General features: G+C 31.9%; 1 protein-coding gene and 1 non-coding gene across 4 annotated transcripts; both read right to left on the minus strand.

Moving 5' to 3' along the window:
- Window positions 1-4,452: 4,452 nt before the first annotated feature.
- LOC113857994 (protein IQ-DOMAIN 1) lies at window positions 4,453-14,445 on the minus strand. Of its 3 annotated transcripts, none has more exons than XM_027490379.1 (7): window positions 14,427-14,445; window positions 14,225-14,286; window positions 13,012-13,123; window positions 7,089-7,220; window positions 6,171-6,398; window positions 5,315-5,428; window positions 4,453-5,224 (listed from the first exon to the last, which is right to left on the minus strand). In XM_027490379.1, the coding sequence occupies exons 3-7, from the start codon at window positions 13,084-13,086 to the stop codon at window positions 4,886-4,888; spliced, it is 888 nt and encodes a 295-aa protein (XP_027346180.1). In that variant the 5' UTR covers window positions 13,087-13,123; window positions 14,225-14,286; window positions 14,427-14,445; the 3' UTR covers window positions 4,453-4,885. The 3 variants fall into 3 exon arrangements, with proteins under 3 accessions (XP_027346180.1, XP_027346179.1, XP_027346178.1); XM_027490377.1 differs by lacking the exon at window positions 14,427-14,445 and adding an exon at window positions 12,766-12,822 and having other exon boundaries at window positions 4,494-5,224; window positions 14,225-14,354; XM_027490378.1 differs by lacking the exon at window positions 14,427-14,445 and having other exon boundaries at window positions 14,225-14,416.
- Window positions 14,446-14,890: 445 nt separating this feature from the next.
- Window positions 14,891-14,964, minus strand: TRNAI-UAU. The gene has a single exon. It is a non-coding gene; the product is annotated as a tRNA-Ile (tRNA).
- Between the last annotated feature and the right edge of the window lie 1,557 nt (window positions 14,965-16,521).

A 16,521-nucleotide genomic window follows, 5' to 3' on the forward strand; every position in this document is an offset into this window, starting at 1 on the left:
TTTTAATTAATTAACAATATAAAAAATTTTACAGTTAAAAATACTTTATAAAAGTATTTTGTGACAGTTTCATTTCCCAAAAAAAGAATGTTTCTAAAATATAATCGATATGATTTATGAGAGGTGAAATAAGTTGACAGGTTAACAGAATTTGATTGGCTAATAGTTTGATAAGTATTTAGTTTCTTTAAGGGTTATATAATGTGAATAATAAATAACTACTTTTGTTGTACAAATGGACGTGTGGTGTGCTTATTTTGGCGTTTGCGAAGCCAATAAGCTGTTCAAATGTTTCTGTGACAAACAGATAACTAAGGGGAAATATTTGATAAACAGTCCTTCTTTCTTGGGTCAACAGCTAAACAGTTTAAGTGATTATTTGATAAATCAGTTAAAAGTTTGTTAATGTAAATTCTTTTAGCTTGAGTTATTATGGGGTGAAATTAGAAAATTTCAACAATAATTGAATAAGTTCTATATTCTTTTCTTCATGTAAAGAAATTAGTAATTATTGTGCAGTGTTTTTTCTTTTTTTCATTTGAAGACTTTTTGAGAAATATTTTTATTTTAATTTCATATCAAACTAAACATGCTGATTTTTTTTTATATGAAAAAAGTTCGTAATAATAATCAAACAAATTTTGTTTTGTTCAGAGTTAAAGATAAACAGTTAATAATAGTAAAAAATTATTAAAAAAAGTATTTATTATATTTTTATAATTTTAATATAATAATTATTTTTTTTTTATAAAATTTTTTATTTGTGAATATTTAAACTCAACTTTAAGGGTTAAAGTTAACAAAATCCTAATTAAAATATGAAACTTATAATCAAATAAAATGAGATTTTTAAAAAGATATCATTATTAACAATTTTTCAAGGACCTGTTAATGTGACTTTTCTTTATTTTTATTATAAATTTTAGAGTTGATAAATATGTCAAAGCTATTTTTTAAACTTACAACATTGAAATTAAGTATAAAACTAATTAGAACTTATTTCTAAAAAAATGTATCATAAACTAATCAGTTATAAAGACTTACAATTGAAACGTGTTCTGATTAACTTCTAACATTGGAAGTATGTATAAAACTAATTAAAATTTACAGAACACGTTTCAATCAATTATATGAGTTTTTGTGACCGATTATTATGATAAATTCCTTTACAATAAGTTTTAATTAGTCTTATATATACTTTCAATATTAGAGATTAATCATGTTGGACTTGTAAATTTTTCTCTATTTGGAAGAAATTCCAAGCCAGACTTCAACTTGACTAGCATTGCACCACATATTCTACTACCAAATTTGTCATTGACATTTTTTGAAAAGACCATATATGCATAATTATGCCAAAAATTCTATATTTCTATATATAATTAACAAAAACACCATATTTAAATTAATTTTCCATCAAAGGACATGAAAAAAAAAAACCTAATAATATGTCAAGATATGTGTTCAAAGAAGATTTATGTTTAACTTTTAAATGCTACACTCTAGACCGAATGCAGATCCATGATATATATTACAAAGTAGAACAAAACACACACTAAAGCAATAAACTATAAAAAAACAAGTTAACAGATGAAGTAAACGATCAATTAAGATTAGTGTATGAGTTTGTTTATAATTTTTATTAAATTATTTTGTTTAAATTTAATTAAAAAAATTAATATAAAAAATATGTTTTAACAAATCATAAATTTATTATTTATTAAATTATAATAAAAAATCATAATAAAAAACAATATTAAATATAATTAAATTGAAAAAGATTATAAAATACTTCATATAATTAATTGAACTCTTTCATTTGTTTAATTTTTAATTAAATTTAATACAGTATATTAATCACTTATAATTTTAATAAAGAATTTTAGTAATAAAAAAGTTAACTATACAATAATTAAATAATAACATAATATTTTATAAAATTAAATTTTTTTTAAAAATAATTAATTTAAATAAAAGTAAAGGGATAACAGTTGAATTTTAAATATAAGTAACATAAAATGAATTATTTTATTGTTGTTATATATTTTTTTAAAAATGATAATAAATATAATTATAATATAAATACCTAAAAAATTATATCCTAATGAATACAAATACAACAAACATTATTTTTCTATTAAATATGAAATATATTATAATGAATTCATATTTAACAAGTTTATAAAAAGAGAGAACGAGAATTTGAGTGAACAAAGAACCCATATTGAATTCAAAACAAATTGATACATTTGCTTTAAATTATTTATATAACTTTACAATCATTGTTACTAATATATATCAACTAAAAAATAAAAATTAACTAATTTAACAAATTAACAACCAATACTGTGTGTTAGTTCCTTGCAAGCTGATGAATGGATACTATGCATTTCAAGCATGGGTTGAAGGTTGAAGAAGAATGATGTGTAGAGTACTTTGGTAAAAAAATTTTGCAAGTTGTATTTCTATGGATAAGGATAGAAGATGAATAGGTCTAGCTTTGAATTTGTCTCAAACAATATGATAACCTAGCTCAACATATTTTATTTTTTTATGGAATGAAAGATTTTGAGCAATGTGAATTGTTATTAGGAAATAAGTTGAGATGAAGTGATTGAGATGAAGTGATGTTGAAGTCTAAGAGAAGATAAAGTAACCATTAAATTGCAATTGTTATTTGCTTTTTAGTTCTCCAAGAAATAAGGAGTTACCTAGTTAAACACAATAACCTGGTATAGATTTTATGATATTTGAACAAACAATCTAATCACTGTTAATTAATGTTCTCAACCTAATCACTAACGTATCTTAAGATAAAAAATATAAAATTAGATTCGGTTTGCAACTTGTTGATGAATGTCAATTGGGATTAAAAGGAATTGACACAGTTGTTGTATGGAGTATGCAATATTGAGCCTAGTGATGGTGATGTATAGTAATCTACTAATAAGTCTTTGATAAGATGCTATATCTTGTAGTGCATTTTCATTATCCTTCCTAAGTTTAAGAGAGCTATCTATCGGAGTCTTAGCATGCTTACAATCTAGTAATCTTAACTCATATAAGGGTTCTTATGTATATTTCCTTTGAGACAAGACTATATTTTTTTTTGAAGATCTAGCAAATTTAGTGTAAAGATTGTTTGAGTACCTTGATCTCATTTAATTCATTTCCTATTAGTATCATATTATCAACTTATATTAGAAATATTGTGAAACTAGAATTAATAGATTTCATATATAAAGTGTAATTAGCAAGACTTTGTTTGTATCCCCTGGATTATAATGTTATAGATAACATTGAAAAATATTGTAGATAACATTGAAAATCATTTTTTACTAGACTGTTTTAAGGCATAAAGAGATCATTTGAGAAGACATATTTAGTTTGATTTTGTAGTAATAACCCTTTTAAGTACAATCATGTATACTTTATTATTCAAATTTTTATAGAAAAAAGCATTATCTATATAAGTTGGTAGAACAAGTACCGGTTTTGAGCAACTTTAATGTATCATTGAGCAACAAGTTTAGCCTTATATCTATCCACGATTCTATCTAGTTTATATTTAATTTCATATACCCATTTATAGTAAATTTATTTCTTGTTTGGAGGCTACTCAACTATTTTTCATGTTTGGTTCCTTTCTAGTGTATCGAGCTCATTTTACATAATTGTATAACTGTATTCCAAAAATCATATTTAATACCTTGAGAATAATTTTTGGGTTCATTCTCGTAATTATATTCAAGATAAAACACTTGCCCTTATTAAAAAGATTATCATTGCAAATGACAAAAATGAATATATGATTAGTAGCACAAGTATATAAAATCCAATTGGTCAAAAGAAATTTGACATTACAAGAGTTTACTTTTATTTCATCTTGTCTCATCCCATTGCTTTGTTGTGGGAGTAAAGCCAACAAACTATAAAAAAGCTGTGAACCCAAATATTTTTTACCTATTTAATAATAAATATTTATAAAAATCAACAAATAAAAGTAAAAATTAAAAAATAAATTATCATTAACTTATCAATTTGCACGAAACATTTAACTATGTACTTTAATTTATTGTGCAGTTAATGTTATGTGTATTTATTGGTTTAAAACAACCTTTCAAAAAAAAATTATAAATAGAAAATAAAAGAAAAAATATTTTATTTATCAATTTTTATGCAGTATATAATTAAGCATTTTATAAAGTTTATCTTTTCATGTGTATTTTTTATAAATATTTTATTTATCATGTGTATTTAATTTTTTAAATAAATTTTAAACAATTTTATGAATTATGTTTAATTAATTATTTTTTAATTTTTAAAATAATTTTAATGAATATTAATAGTTACAAATTTAATATAAAAATTTATTTAATTTTATCATATTAATTTTAATAATTTTATAAAAAATCTAATCAATTGGTATTATTTTAAAAAAAAAATTTAATAATTACAAAATAAATATATTTATTCATAAGGGGCCTCAATATGATCATAAAAATATTAACCACAGACAAGCGAACAAGAAGATCATGGCTTCAAAAACTCTCACAAACACACGAAGTAGACAAAAGAACGATTGATCTATCTATAATTTGTCTCCGCACTGCACTAAATTTACAAGATTGAAAACAATAAACAACAGCAATCAACAAATCACACACACATCAGGTTTGTTGGCCCATTTGCTATCCCTAAGATCACTGAATTGCACTCACGTTTATGCACAAATCGGAAGTGATCCAACGAATAAAAAATATTGCCTTTTATCATTAGACTTTACACACTGTAACCACTTGAAAACCAATTTGACTCTGCTGATGCTATACAATAGGCTTGATAAAATATGCATGCACTTGTTCTTAGCATCTACCTTGAGTACTCAGTGCTTTGCTTCATGCACCTCCGTTTTCTCTGTGGCTGGGTAAGACAACCTCCTAGCTTTGGAAGTCCCTTTTGCATTACCCAAAGGACTAGTTCCTTTAGCATTAGCTGAAGGAGGTTTAACTGAAACTGGTTCTTTAGGTGTTGATGCATTCTTATCCTTCTCAACCTTGCTTGACTTCTTATGTTGCGCTTTCTTGGGGCTAATGGCTGCACTAGGGACACGAATTTCCCACGGACGAGCAGCAATCCAACGGTCCTTCCAACTCCAACACCAAGTAGCTTTGCCAAGTTCATAATTACCTAGCATTTGGCTTTGACTAGAGTTGGCCCTCCACTATGAATCATAAGATATGCATTTGATTTTCAGTTGGATAAGGGAAAATAAGGTAATGTGAATATCTGTTCATTACTAACATTTTCCTACCTGATGAGAGAAAGCATATGCCATGGTTCTTTCTCTCTTGACTGCTGCTTCTTCTCTCTGATGAAACCTTGCAAGGACTTCCTCCATGGTTTCAGAACCACCACACCAGTCCACCTGTTACTTGTTTAATTAAACTGCTGGTCAGAAAAAGAGTAACTGAAGGGAGTCCTAATCTAACCAACTCAAGATAAATGGTTAATGGTAAAGGATTAAGGCATTTCATCCATAATTGAAAAGGAAAAAGGAATAACTAATATCTGGAATCTGATTTTGATTGAGTACACATTTTATGACATTTCGCTAAGCATTTTAACTTAATACTGATATAGAAAAGAGAAAAGAAAGTTTTTAGAAGGCTAGAAATGCTTCTCTTAATTTCTAACATAACAAGAAAAGGAACCACCAGTTTACAGTAATTGGTTCTTCAAGACATAAATTATCTATGCAGATTCAATAAGAGGGAATGAGGTAAAGGTGGTAAGTGATAACAGTAAGGGCATATTTGACATGCTCGTAGATTTATACAAGTAGGAGATACTTTTGCATGTTTTAATCACTACACTAACTATATGATAGTACATCTTAGAAGTCAAGCTGATTCAAGAGGATCCCCACCCATGCACTGTTTTGATAGTTAAATGCATTTACTAATCAGATAGAAAAATAAATAGATACTTAATATAAGGTTGCCTCCAAATGAAATCACTTGTATACCATTGGCTATTGATATAAAAGAATATTAGTTGAAAGAGTGAACTACAAACAGGCATCAGTTAGAAAAGAAAAATTCTAGAATACCATCACTGAAAACCTTTGAACTTTACAATCTAACACACTATGATGCAGGGAAGGTTACCTCCAGGTCATGAAGCTTTGCCTCAAGTTTTAGCTGAGAAAGTAGTTTCTTACGCCTAATCCTGTCTTCTGTCACCATACATATTCGGCGAGCTCTAATCTCAGCCTGTATTTTGCTCCATGAATGAAGATAAGTTATAGTTGTAATGGCTTGCTTTTGAACAGAGGAACCTTGAGTCATGATCTTCAGTTTTGTGAATCTTTTCAAGCGACGTAAATATTTTCTAGCCTGGCAGATTCAAAAGTCAGCATCATAAAACAAAAACCAGCAGAAGACATTAACAGAAGGTTTATTACTATGATAAATTAGTAACACGTACATGCATACATACATAAGCTCAAATAATTTCACAAGTGGTATTCATATAAAAGGATAGCACATAGACGTCTAAGAAGCACAAACACTTCTATAATACCATAATAATTAGATAAGCTTTACTATTTTATTATATTTACAAATGACGCATGCTCACTCACTTTTGAAACATGAATTTTCTCTTGTGATTTAAGATCTCTATTTAGATTTATTTATAGGATATCATATAGCTGTGTTGTGTCCTAAGATTTTCAAAAATTTTCATGTTGAAGTGTTTGTATCCATTTTCTGTGCTATATCCATATATATATATATATATATATATATATATGGTCTAATCTTTTCACACTAGTTTAAATTTAAAAACTCTTACACTAAATCTGAGTCTTTTATTTAATTTACATGGTTATACAGTTAGATGTAAGTTAAATAAAAGTCTAAAGTTAAGTGTAAGAATTTTTAGATTTACACTAATATAAGATCATTTTTTTTATGTATATAAAAAAATTAAAAAAAACATGCTTGTTAAGGAAGTGCTAAAATAAAAAAAGTTGGGTTGGACTTGGTCTGATTCTTCTCCATGAAACTTTCAAATTGACATACCTTATAAGCCCTGAACGCTGTTTGGATCCTTGTTGCAGCAATATTTTCAACTGTTACCCCAGTAGACACAAGATTTTCACTTGTAATGCCATTTGCTAAGCCATTGGACCGTTTTCCTCTATAATTCTTAGTCTGCAACACAATTAATTTTCGTTGAAGCTAAAGATTTCGTAGGGATAAGAAACTCCCAAGTCACAACAGCTCTAATACACAAATTCAAATATACTCTAATAAATGACATTGCTGCAACCTAAATTAAAAACAAATAAATAAATTAGGCATAATTGAGCTTTTAGTCCTTCTATTTTAATGTATGTGCAATTTTGGTCACTCTAGTTTTAATCACTCTTATTTAGTCTCTTCATTTTTTGTAAATGCTCAAATTAAGTTATTCACCCTAAAATTTCATCCAATAATCAATAAAAATATAATTGGGGTATGTTATTTTATTGATTTATATAAATAAAGAAAGAAAAATATACAAAATATTTAAATAAAATGTATAAAATATAAAGTCCTAATTTTATATTAAAGACTTAATTTAAATATTTAAAATACTATATAAATTAAATATAAGCAATTAAAATTAATAATTAACATTTCATAAACAATAACACACGCTGCCCCTCATAAACATGATGCCAGACAAATTAAATTTCTATGTTCAAAAGTCTTGTTAGAAAACTAATTGCATTAGCCCAATGGCATCAACTGATCCAAGTTAATTGACCCCAAATAGTTTGATAAGACTTAGTTCACATTGTAATAGTTTCTAGGCATATAGAACAAATCTAAACTGTGTTTTATAATTTATGTCTATTGAGAGAGAAAATATTGAATCCGTGTGTGTGTTTAAGGCACAACGGAGTTATTCCAATTTATAGAGAAGAGTAAATAATTACAAGATATACAGTTACTATATTTACAAGATTCTAATAGATTCTAAAACTCCCCCTCAAGCTGGAGCATATAGGTTATATGCACCAAACTTGTTATATATGTAGTTAATCCAAGGACCCCTTAGTGATTTAGTAAAGATGTCTGCTAGTTGGTCATGGGAATTGACAAAACTAGTAGATATTTCTCTGGACATGACTTTCTCTCTGACAAAGTGACAATCAACCTCAATGTGCTTTGTCCTCTCATGGAATACTGGATTTGAAGCAATATGCATAGCGGCTTGATTATCACATATAAGTGACATATGTGTGACCTCTCCAAACTTTAGTTCTTGAAGCAACTGTTTAAGCCATATAAGCTCCTAACTCGCTATAGTAATAGCTCAATAGTCTGCTTCCGCATTCGACCGGGCTACAACATTCTGCTTCTTACTTTTCCAAGAGACAAGGTTATCTCCGACAAATATACAGAATCCAGAGGTGAACCTTCTATCTACGGGAGATCCTGCCCAATTTGTATCAGAATATCCCACAACTCGAGTGTGTCCTTTGTCTTCATACAAAAGACCCTTTCCTGGAGCTCCTTTGATGTATCGAACAATGCGAATCACTACATCTCAATGTTCCTTACATGAAGAGTTGAGGAATTAACTTACTACACTCATTACGAATGAGATATCTAGACGGGTAACATTGAGGTAGTTCAGCTTCCCTACTAACCGTCTGTACCTTTCAGAATCTAGAAGAGGCTCCCCCTGATTTGGCAAGAGCTTGACATTGGGATCCATAGGAGTGTCGACTGGCTTGGAAGTTAACATTCTTGTTTCTTCCAAAATATCCATTACATACTTTCTTTGGGAAATGATGATCTCATTTTTGGACTGTGCTACTTCTATTCCCAAAAAATATTTGAGTTTGCCAAGATCCTTTGTCTGGAAATGTTTCAAGAGATGTTGCTTCACCTGTATGATGCCCTGATGGTCACTACCTGTGATGACAATGTCATAAACATAAACAACCAAGTAGATGCAACCGGTATAGGAGTGACGATAGAAGACAGAATGGTCATCCTCACTCCGAGTTATGTCAAACTATTGAATCACAGTAGTGAATCTCCTGAACTATGCTCTGGGTGACTGCTTGAGGCCATATAAAGATTTTCGCAATCGACATACAAGACCAGAGGACTTCCCCTAAGCAACAAAGCAAGGCGATTGCTCCATGTAGACTTCATCGAGCAAATCATCATGTAAGAAAGCATTCTTGATATCCAATTGATAGAGAGGCCAATGACGTATGTCAGCAATGGATATGAATAGTCGCACAGAGGGCAATTTGGCCAGGGGAGAGAAGGTGTTGCCATAATCCAACCCGAAGATTTGAGTATAGCCTTTGGCGACGAGACGGGCCTTAAGCCGGTCAACCTTGCCGTCTGGACCAACCTTGACTGTATACACCCACCGACAACCAATGACTGACTTCCCTGGTGGTAGAGGAACGAGGTCCCAAGTCCCACTGTTCTATAATACATACATCTCGTGTAGCATAGCTTCTTTCCACCCGGGATGGAAAAATGCATCACTAGCACTTTTAGGAATAGAAACAGAGGACAAGGAAGAAAGGCAAGAATAATAGGAAGGAGAAAGACGATGATAACTTAAAGAAATATAATGAGGAGAAGAATTACGAGTAGAACATATACCTTTTCGAATGGCAATGGGAATGTTAGATTCAGAGGGTGGGACCGGAAGATGAGGCAAAAGAGGTGGCTCCAAAGGTGAGTCCATGGTGTTGTCAGTGCTCGGTGGCTCCAAAACAGGACGAGTACGACACTAATATACCTGCAAAGGTGGAGGAGATGGGTGTGAAGGTGATGGAGACCCCTTTGGAGGACAGAAAAGGATTGAACTAGGGGCAGTCGTGGACAGAGAAAACTCGAGTGTAGATGTTCTAGGTTCAAAGAATGGAATGGACTCAAAGAAAGTAACATCAGCAGAAATGAAATACCTGCGAAGAGTAAGGGAATAACACTTGTATCCTTTTTGAGACCATGGGTACCCGAGAAAAATACACTTATGAGACCGAGGAGAGAGCTTATCAATGCCAGGACCAAGAGCATGAGCAAAACATGTAGAACCAAAGACCCGAGGGGGTAAAGGATGAAGAGAGTGGTGGGGATATAGAACTTAATGAGGAATTTTACCTTATAAAACAGAGGAAGGCAGACGGTTAATGAGATAACATGCAGTGAGTACCGCATCACCCCCAAAACTGATGAGGAACATGAGAGTGGGGAAGAAGAGTTCGTGTGGTCTCAAGTATATGCCTATTTTTGCGTTTTGTAACTCCATTCTGTTGGGGGGTATGAGGACAAGATGTTTGATGTAGCACACCATGTGATGCCATAAAGGTCTGAAACTAAGTGGACAGATATTCACATGCATTATCACTTTGTAAAGTACGAATAGGGATACCAAATTGATTTTTTATTTCATAAAAAAAAGACTGAAAAATTGAAAAAAATTCAGAACGTTATTTCATTAAGTATAACCAAGTACAACGGGAAAAATCATCTATAAAAGTGACAAAATACCTAGACCCTAATGTAGAGGAAATACGACTTGGACCCAAACATCTGAATGAACTAAAACAAAAAGGGGACGAAGCCCGACTCATAATGCGACTAGAAAAAGAATTACGAACATGTTTGCCTAATTGACATGACTCACAAGACAAAGACTCTGACTTTGAAAGACTAGGGTATAGCTGCTTCAACTTATCAAGACCTGGATGTCCTAATCGAGCATGAATCAGAAGTGAAGACGTTGCTGCCGAACCAACAAGAGAGGGCTTGTTGAGCTGATAGAGGCCATGAGACTCACATTTAGAGCCAATCGTCCTCCCCGTAATCCGTTCTTACAGGAAAACAGAATTTTTGGTAAAAGATATGACACAATCAAGAGATCGAGTAAGTTGACTAATGGATAATAAACTAAAGGGAGCCCCGAAACATAAAGGACATTATTAATAGAAAGGGAAGGAAGAGGATGAACAATACCAACACCTTAGGACTGAGTTTGAGACCCATTTACCATGGTGACAAAAGGTAAATAACCAGAAGTAAAAAGAAAAAAAAAAGAGAGATTTATTACCAGTGATGTGATCGATGGCTCCAGAGTCAAGGACCCAAGGGCTTGAAGAGTGAGAGAGACCAACGAAGGAATTACCAGTGTGTGCAACAACAGCAGTAGAATCGGAGGCCTGATGATCGTCATACCATTTCAAGAAATCGTCATAGGAAGGTGATAGATGTAGATCCAGAGCCAATGGCAGAGCAGAAGTGGATGAAGGAGACACAGAACTTTGAGCCACCTGGACAGTGCGAGGAGGTCGACCATGTAAAGTCTAGCACTTATCAATTGTGTGTCCCGGGCGGTGGCAATGATCACACCAGGGACGTCCTTTGCCACTCTTGCGCTGTGGAGGTCGATTGGTGTTGCGTGAAACCAAAGCCAAAGAGTCAATAGGAAAGGGAAGCAAAGGCTCAGAGGAGGATTTGGGAGACACACAGAGGAGGGTCGCCCAGGTACTGTACATAGTAGCTTCTGTGAGGTTCCCCAGGATCTGATCACGAACATGAGAATATTATGGGGGCAGACCGTATAGAGCCAAGAACATGAAAAACTTCTTGCAATTGTCAAGTTCTGCATCTGGAGTGGCAGCGGGAGGAAGCAATTCTTTGAACTCACAAAGAAGGCTTGATACCGAGCCAAGATAGGTCGACATAGAATCCTTAATCTGATGGGCACTAAGGACAGTCATGATGTCTTCACAAACTTGGTAGAGTCGCCGAGAATTGTTTGTAAAGAGTTGTTGGGCTTGTGTCCAAATAGCTTTGCAAGTTTTGTGAGTGCGAAAGACATCACGAAGAGATGGGTGAATGGTGGCTTGGATGATACAGCATAGCTGGGCGTCAACCTTTTTCTATAGAGGACAGTCGGCCTTTGGGACATCATATACTGTTTGAGTGAGATGTGTATCATAACCCCGTCCAACAAGGCAAAGTTCAATGTGAGAAGCCCAGGAGGAGTAGTGCTTACCGTCCAACTGCTCAGAAGAAAGAGGTGCAGTGACATGGTTGGTAAAAATCTGGGTATCAGCTTTTGGAGTGCTAGAGGCAGCCATTGGTCAGCGAGAAGAGAGAGAAAATACCCAAACAACAGCGAAAAAGGGCAAAACAAGGGAGAATAAATGTCCAAACAACTAACCGAGGCCGGATACAGGTAGAGGAGAGAGGGGCGAACAAACCCCAGTCGATGGCGTCAAGAAAAGACGTCGGACATGGGAGCGCATGAGGGCTCTGATGAAGGCGCGGTCAGTGGGGTTCGGCCGATCTGACAAGGGCGATCACGACGGCGGGTTTCCGTAGTGATCAGAGTCAGACAGCAGCGACAGCGGCAGCGGTGCTGGAACAATGGTGGTGGCGCCAGAAAAAAAAAAAAAAAAAAAAGGCACTGGTGAACAGTGGGTCCACTAGAAAAAAAAATGGATTAGGGTTGCCTCTCTAGGCTCTAGATACCATGTTGAGAGAAAAAATATTGAATTTCTATGTTTAGGGTACAGCGGAGTTATTTCAATTTATAGAGAAGAGTAAATAATTACAAGATATACAATTACTATATTTACAAGATTCTAATAGATTTTAACAATGTCAACTAAGTATTATGCTTTGACAAAATATCCATCATTTCAATAACTCGGGTCTAAAGATAACTTACAGTTTCATCCTTCATAGGAAATGAGCATTCACTCTCCAAATCACAAAACCTTGGTAGCTAAAATAAGGCATATGTTATACCACATGAGCAAGATAAATGACCTTCAAATCATTCAAAAGATTTATTTGATTTTTCAGGAAAATAATTGTAATAAAAAGGTTTACAATAAAGAGTTTTACACTCATTCAACTTGATCCGTGCAAGTATTAGTCCAAGAAACTAAAATTGAAAGAAAGTGTATTGTACCTTTGCTTTCTTCGATCTGCCTTCTTTTGATTTTCTTAAGCTAATTATTGTCTTAAACCAATCACCAGAACCCATTCTTGATGTGAAGTTATTTCGTCAAAGTTACATAACCCTGGGGAGTATTTTAATGAATATAAAAAGGATTAGCACAGAACTACACAAATAAAAATTTCACTTCATAAAAAGAATAAAAAAACAGTGCTGGAATTCCTGTGATCCTGTTCCCATTTTTTGTCCTTTTCTTTATCCAAATAATTAACTGCAAGCTTCAGTCCTATTTCTCAAACATTTGTCTCATTAAGATCATATTGATCATCGGGAATGGGATAGGAACAAGTGGAACATTGGGTTATAGAAAATGAATATTCGGATTTTAAGGTTTATGGAGCAAGAAGTATATGTGGAATTTCTTGTAATTTTTTTGGAAATTTTAGTATTTCAAGATTGTAGAGCATTTTATTATTTTTAATTAAAATTAGGATTGCTACATGCAGTGAATAAAGCAAGCTATTCAAGGATGGTTACTTACTAAGTTTGGGCGTTGGACTTTAATTGAGACTTGAAATTATTTTAAAATTTATGTTTCTCCTTCCTCAGTCTAGTCTTCCTCCATTTCTTTATTTCCCAATTTCTGTCTCCCTTTTCCTCAATCTCTTCTTTCCTTTACTTTACCAATATACTCAACAATTCTACTTCACACAGCAACACCTATAATGATCTAACCAGAACTAGGGTCTTACAACTACAAACTACAAATCAAATTTACAATTCAGACTGGAACTGGATCATAGTGCCAGAGGAAAAAAAAACATTTATTTTCACATTTTGAGCCAAACAACAGTTAATATTATATCCATGCAGTTATAGTTGATACCCCAACTGTTTCTTTCCTGTATAAAAATATGTAAAAATCCGAACAATAATCACCCAACCAACAGAATTTGATATAAAAACAATCTCATTGATTTTCCTTCCACATCATACTCATACTTTGATTCATCAAGCAGAAGAGCAAAAAATGGATCAAGAACTAAACTGCTTAATAAATAAATAAATAAGAAAACACATGATTGGATTGTCTAGCAAGCAAGCAAACCAAAATATGTCAAAATCCACCTAGGCTTCAGAATACCCCCCAACATGCCAATGGGTATCCTAGAATCACGTTATTAACCCAGAAAATGCAAGACAAACAAAAATGCATCTGACATACCAGAGAAGGTGGTGAAAAGTGTCCAAAGCAATCCTTTTTTCCTCACTTGGAGAACAAGGTATCTGATAGAAAAAGGAAGTGGGGGACAATAATATCAGTATAGAAGTAAAGAAGAAGGCAAGATGAATGGAAAGAGTGAAAGAGAAAGGCTCAGAAAAGAATAAAAGACAGATGTAAAATATGGAATGCTATGGCCCAATACCATCCCCCTTGATTTACATGGAGAAAGAAAGAAAACAAAACCGAATAATATAAAAGAGAAAAGAAAATAAAAATCTATCTCTCTCTGTCTCACTCACTCAATCAAAGGCTCAACCGACGCATATAAACACGACAAGGCCCACAACTGAGAAAAACACCAAAAAATGAATATTGATGTGGAGTTGAGAGAGAGAGAGTAACGTAAGTATTATATGAATCAGTTGGTTGGATTTTTGGAGAATTCAACAACGGAGGCTACAACGACAGCAGAACAAACCATGACAACAGAATATTGATGGTGACCCAGTTGCTTTTTAGCGCAGTGTTTTTGATTGATGAACGTGCATTTCAAAAAGATATACTTTATCATATTTTGGGATGAAGACAAACAAAGTAAGAGTGAGAGCATGCATGATTCATAAGCTACAACGTTGAACCAAAACAAAATTATTATATTAATGCTAATGGTCCCGGCGAGGCTCGAACTCGCGACCTTCGGCTCATAAGACCAACGCTCTAACCAACTGAGCTACGGGACCATGTTGTCGTATGTGTACTTATCTAGCAACTTCTAACATGTCATGTTCATCCATTGCCATTTTGTCTTTATATTTGCCTACTAAATTCCAATTAGCACAGTTGTATTCTTTAAATAACGCAGAGGAAAACTTGAGAAGGTGGACCTTGATATAACGATCTATATATGACCCTTCCTCTTAGTATCTGTGATAATAAGAATGATGTATTTTATTAGATTTTCTAACAAGTTAGTCTTGCTTGATTTGTTCTGAATTTCTATTTATTTAATTTATGTGGATAATTTTTTAAAGTATAATCTGTTTTTTTTTTTTGAACATGTCTCCTAAACTTATTTAAAAGTCTATGTTATATAGTAAAATCTTTTAAATAGGCAAAAAAATCAGCTTTGTCTAAACTTAGCTTTCAATAAAGTATTTATGTATATAATATTAGGGCTAGAAAATAATTATAATTTGTATCACTTATTTTTACTTTTAATTACAAAAATAATATATAATGTTTATTTTATTTTTTATTTTTAAAAGATTAGTACACAATAAAAAAAAATCAGTATTTTTCTATACAAATCTTAAAAATAAAAAATTTAAAATAAGATGACATTTTTTCAATTAAACTAAAAAAATTTAAAAGATATAATATTTTTATTAAACTACACAACAATTTAGTGTCTATTTGGAATTTTGGAGTGACTTTTAGTTTTAAGTCTTAACATTTTTAAAAACTAAAAATAGTTTTAAATTTCACTCTTTAAGTTTTATTTATTTTTATATAATTTTAAATCTAAATTATACAAATCACTCATGCTTAGGTTTTTTTTATGGTGTTGATTAACTCGGTAGCAAAAATAATAATAGTACCAAGAGTCATCACAATTAAGAAGACAATAAAATTAATGACTACAGTAGTGACAATAATAAAAATGTTTATTGTGATAATTATAATAATAAAAGTAGTAACAAATAATAATAATTACTATGATAATAATTCATTCAGATTCTATTTACCTGTCGAGCATCTCTTGCAGAAAAGTTGCCTACAATTAAATACAAAATTAATTCATTATAAAATAATATAGTCATTTATAACCATTAGATGCAAAATTAATGGTAAAGATTTATGTGGGAGACGCTGAATGGCTGCAGAGAGATCCGAACTAGATGATGATAATAGTTGCACAGTGATGAGTGATAGTAATTAGTGATTAAAATATATAATTACCATTAATATAACTATAGTAATAATTATGACTAACAATGGTTGCAAGACAAGATTAAAAGTAATACATAGTGGGGGTGACGAGGGAGGAAGAACAAAGGCAACAATGATATCTTATAGTGCCACAACGATAATGAAGGCAAAAACAATTAACATGGATAGTTGTCGTGATATAATAACGAAAATGATAATCAATAATAGTAACAATAATAATAACAATTATTACAAAATATTATAATGTTTTTCTTATCTCCCAAGTAAAACTCAACATGAATACCCATATTTTCAAGAAGCATAAGATAGTAATATCAAAAAGAATAGTGCTTATTATTAGTGAAGAG

Source organism: Abrus precatorius, unplaced genomic scaffold (assembly GCF_003935025.1).
Source record: "Abrus precatorius isolate BTA unplaced genomic scaffold, Abrus_2018 Scaffold2, whole genome shotgun sequence".
NCBI classification, from domain to species: Eukaryota; Viridiplantae; Streptophyta; class Magnoliopsida; order Fabales; family Fabaceae; genus Abrus; species Abrus precatorius.

What these genes read in the sequence shown, in the direction of transcription:
- LOC113857994 (XM_027490377.1), bottom strand. Translation starts at nt 13,086, where the DNA reads ATGGGTTCTGGTGATTGGTTTAAGACAATAATTAGCTTAAGAAAATCA. An exon ending in TTCCTATGAAGGATGAAACT is followed by an intron (nt 7,221 to 12,765) that starts GTAAGTTATCTT and finishes ATTGTGTTGCAG; the next exon opens with ACTAAGAATTATAGAGGAAA. An exon ending in CAAAGCTTCATGACCTGGAG is followed by an intron (nt 5,429 to 6,170) that starts GTAACCTTCCCT and finishes AACAAGTAACAG; the next exon opens with GTGGACTGGTGTGGTGGTTC.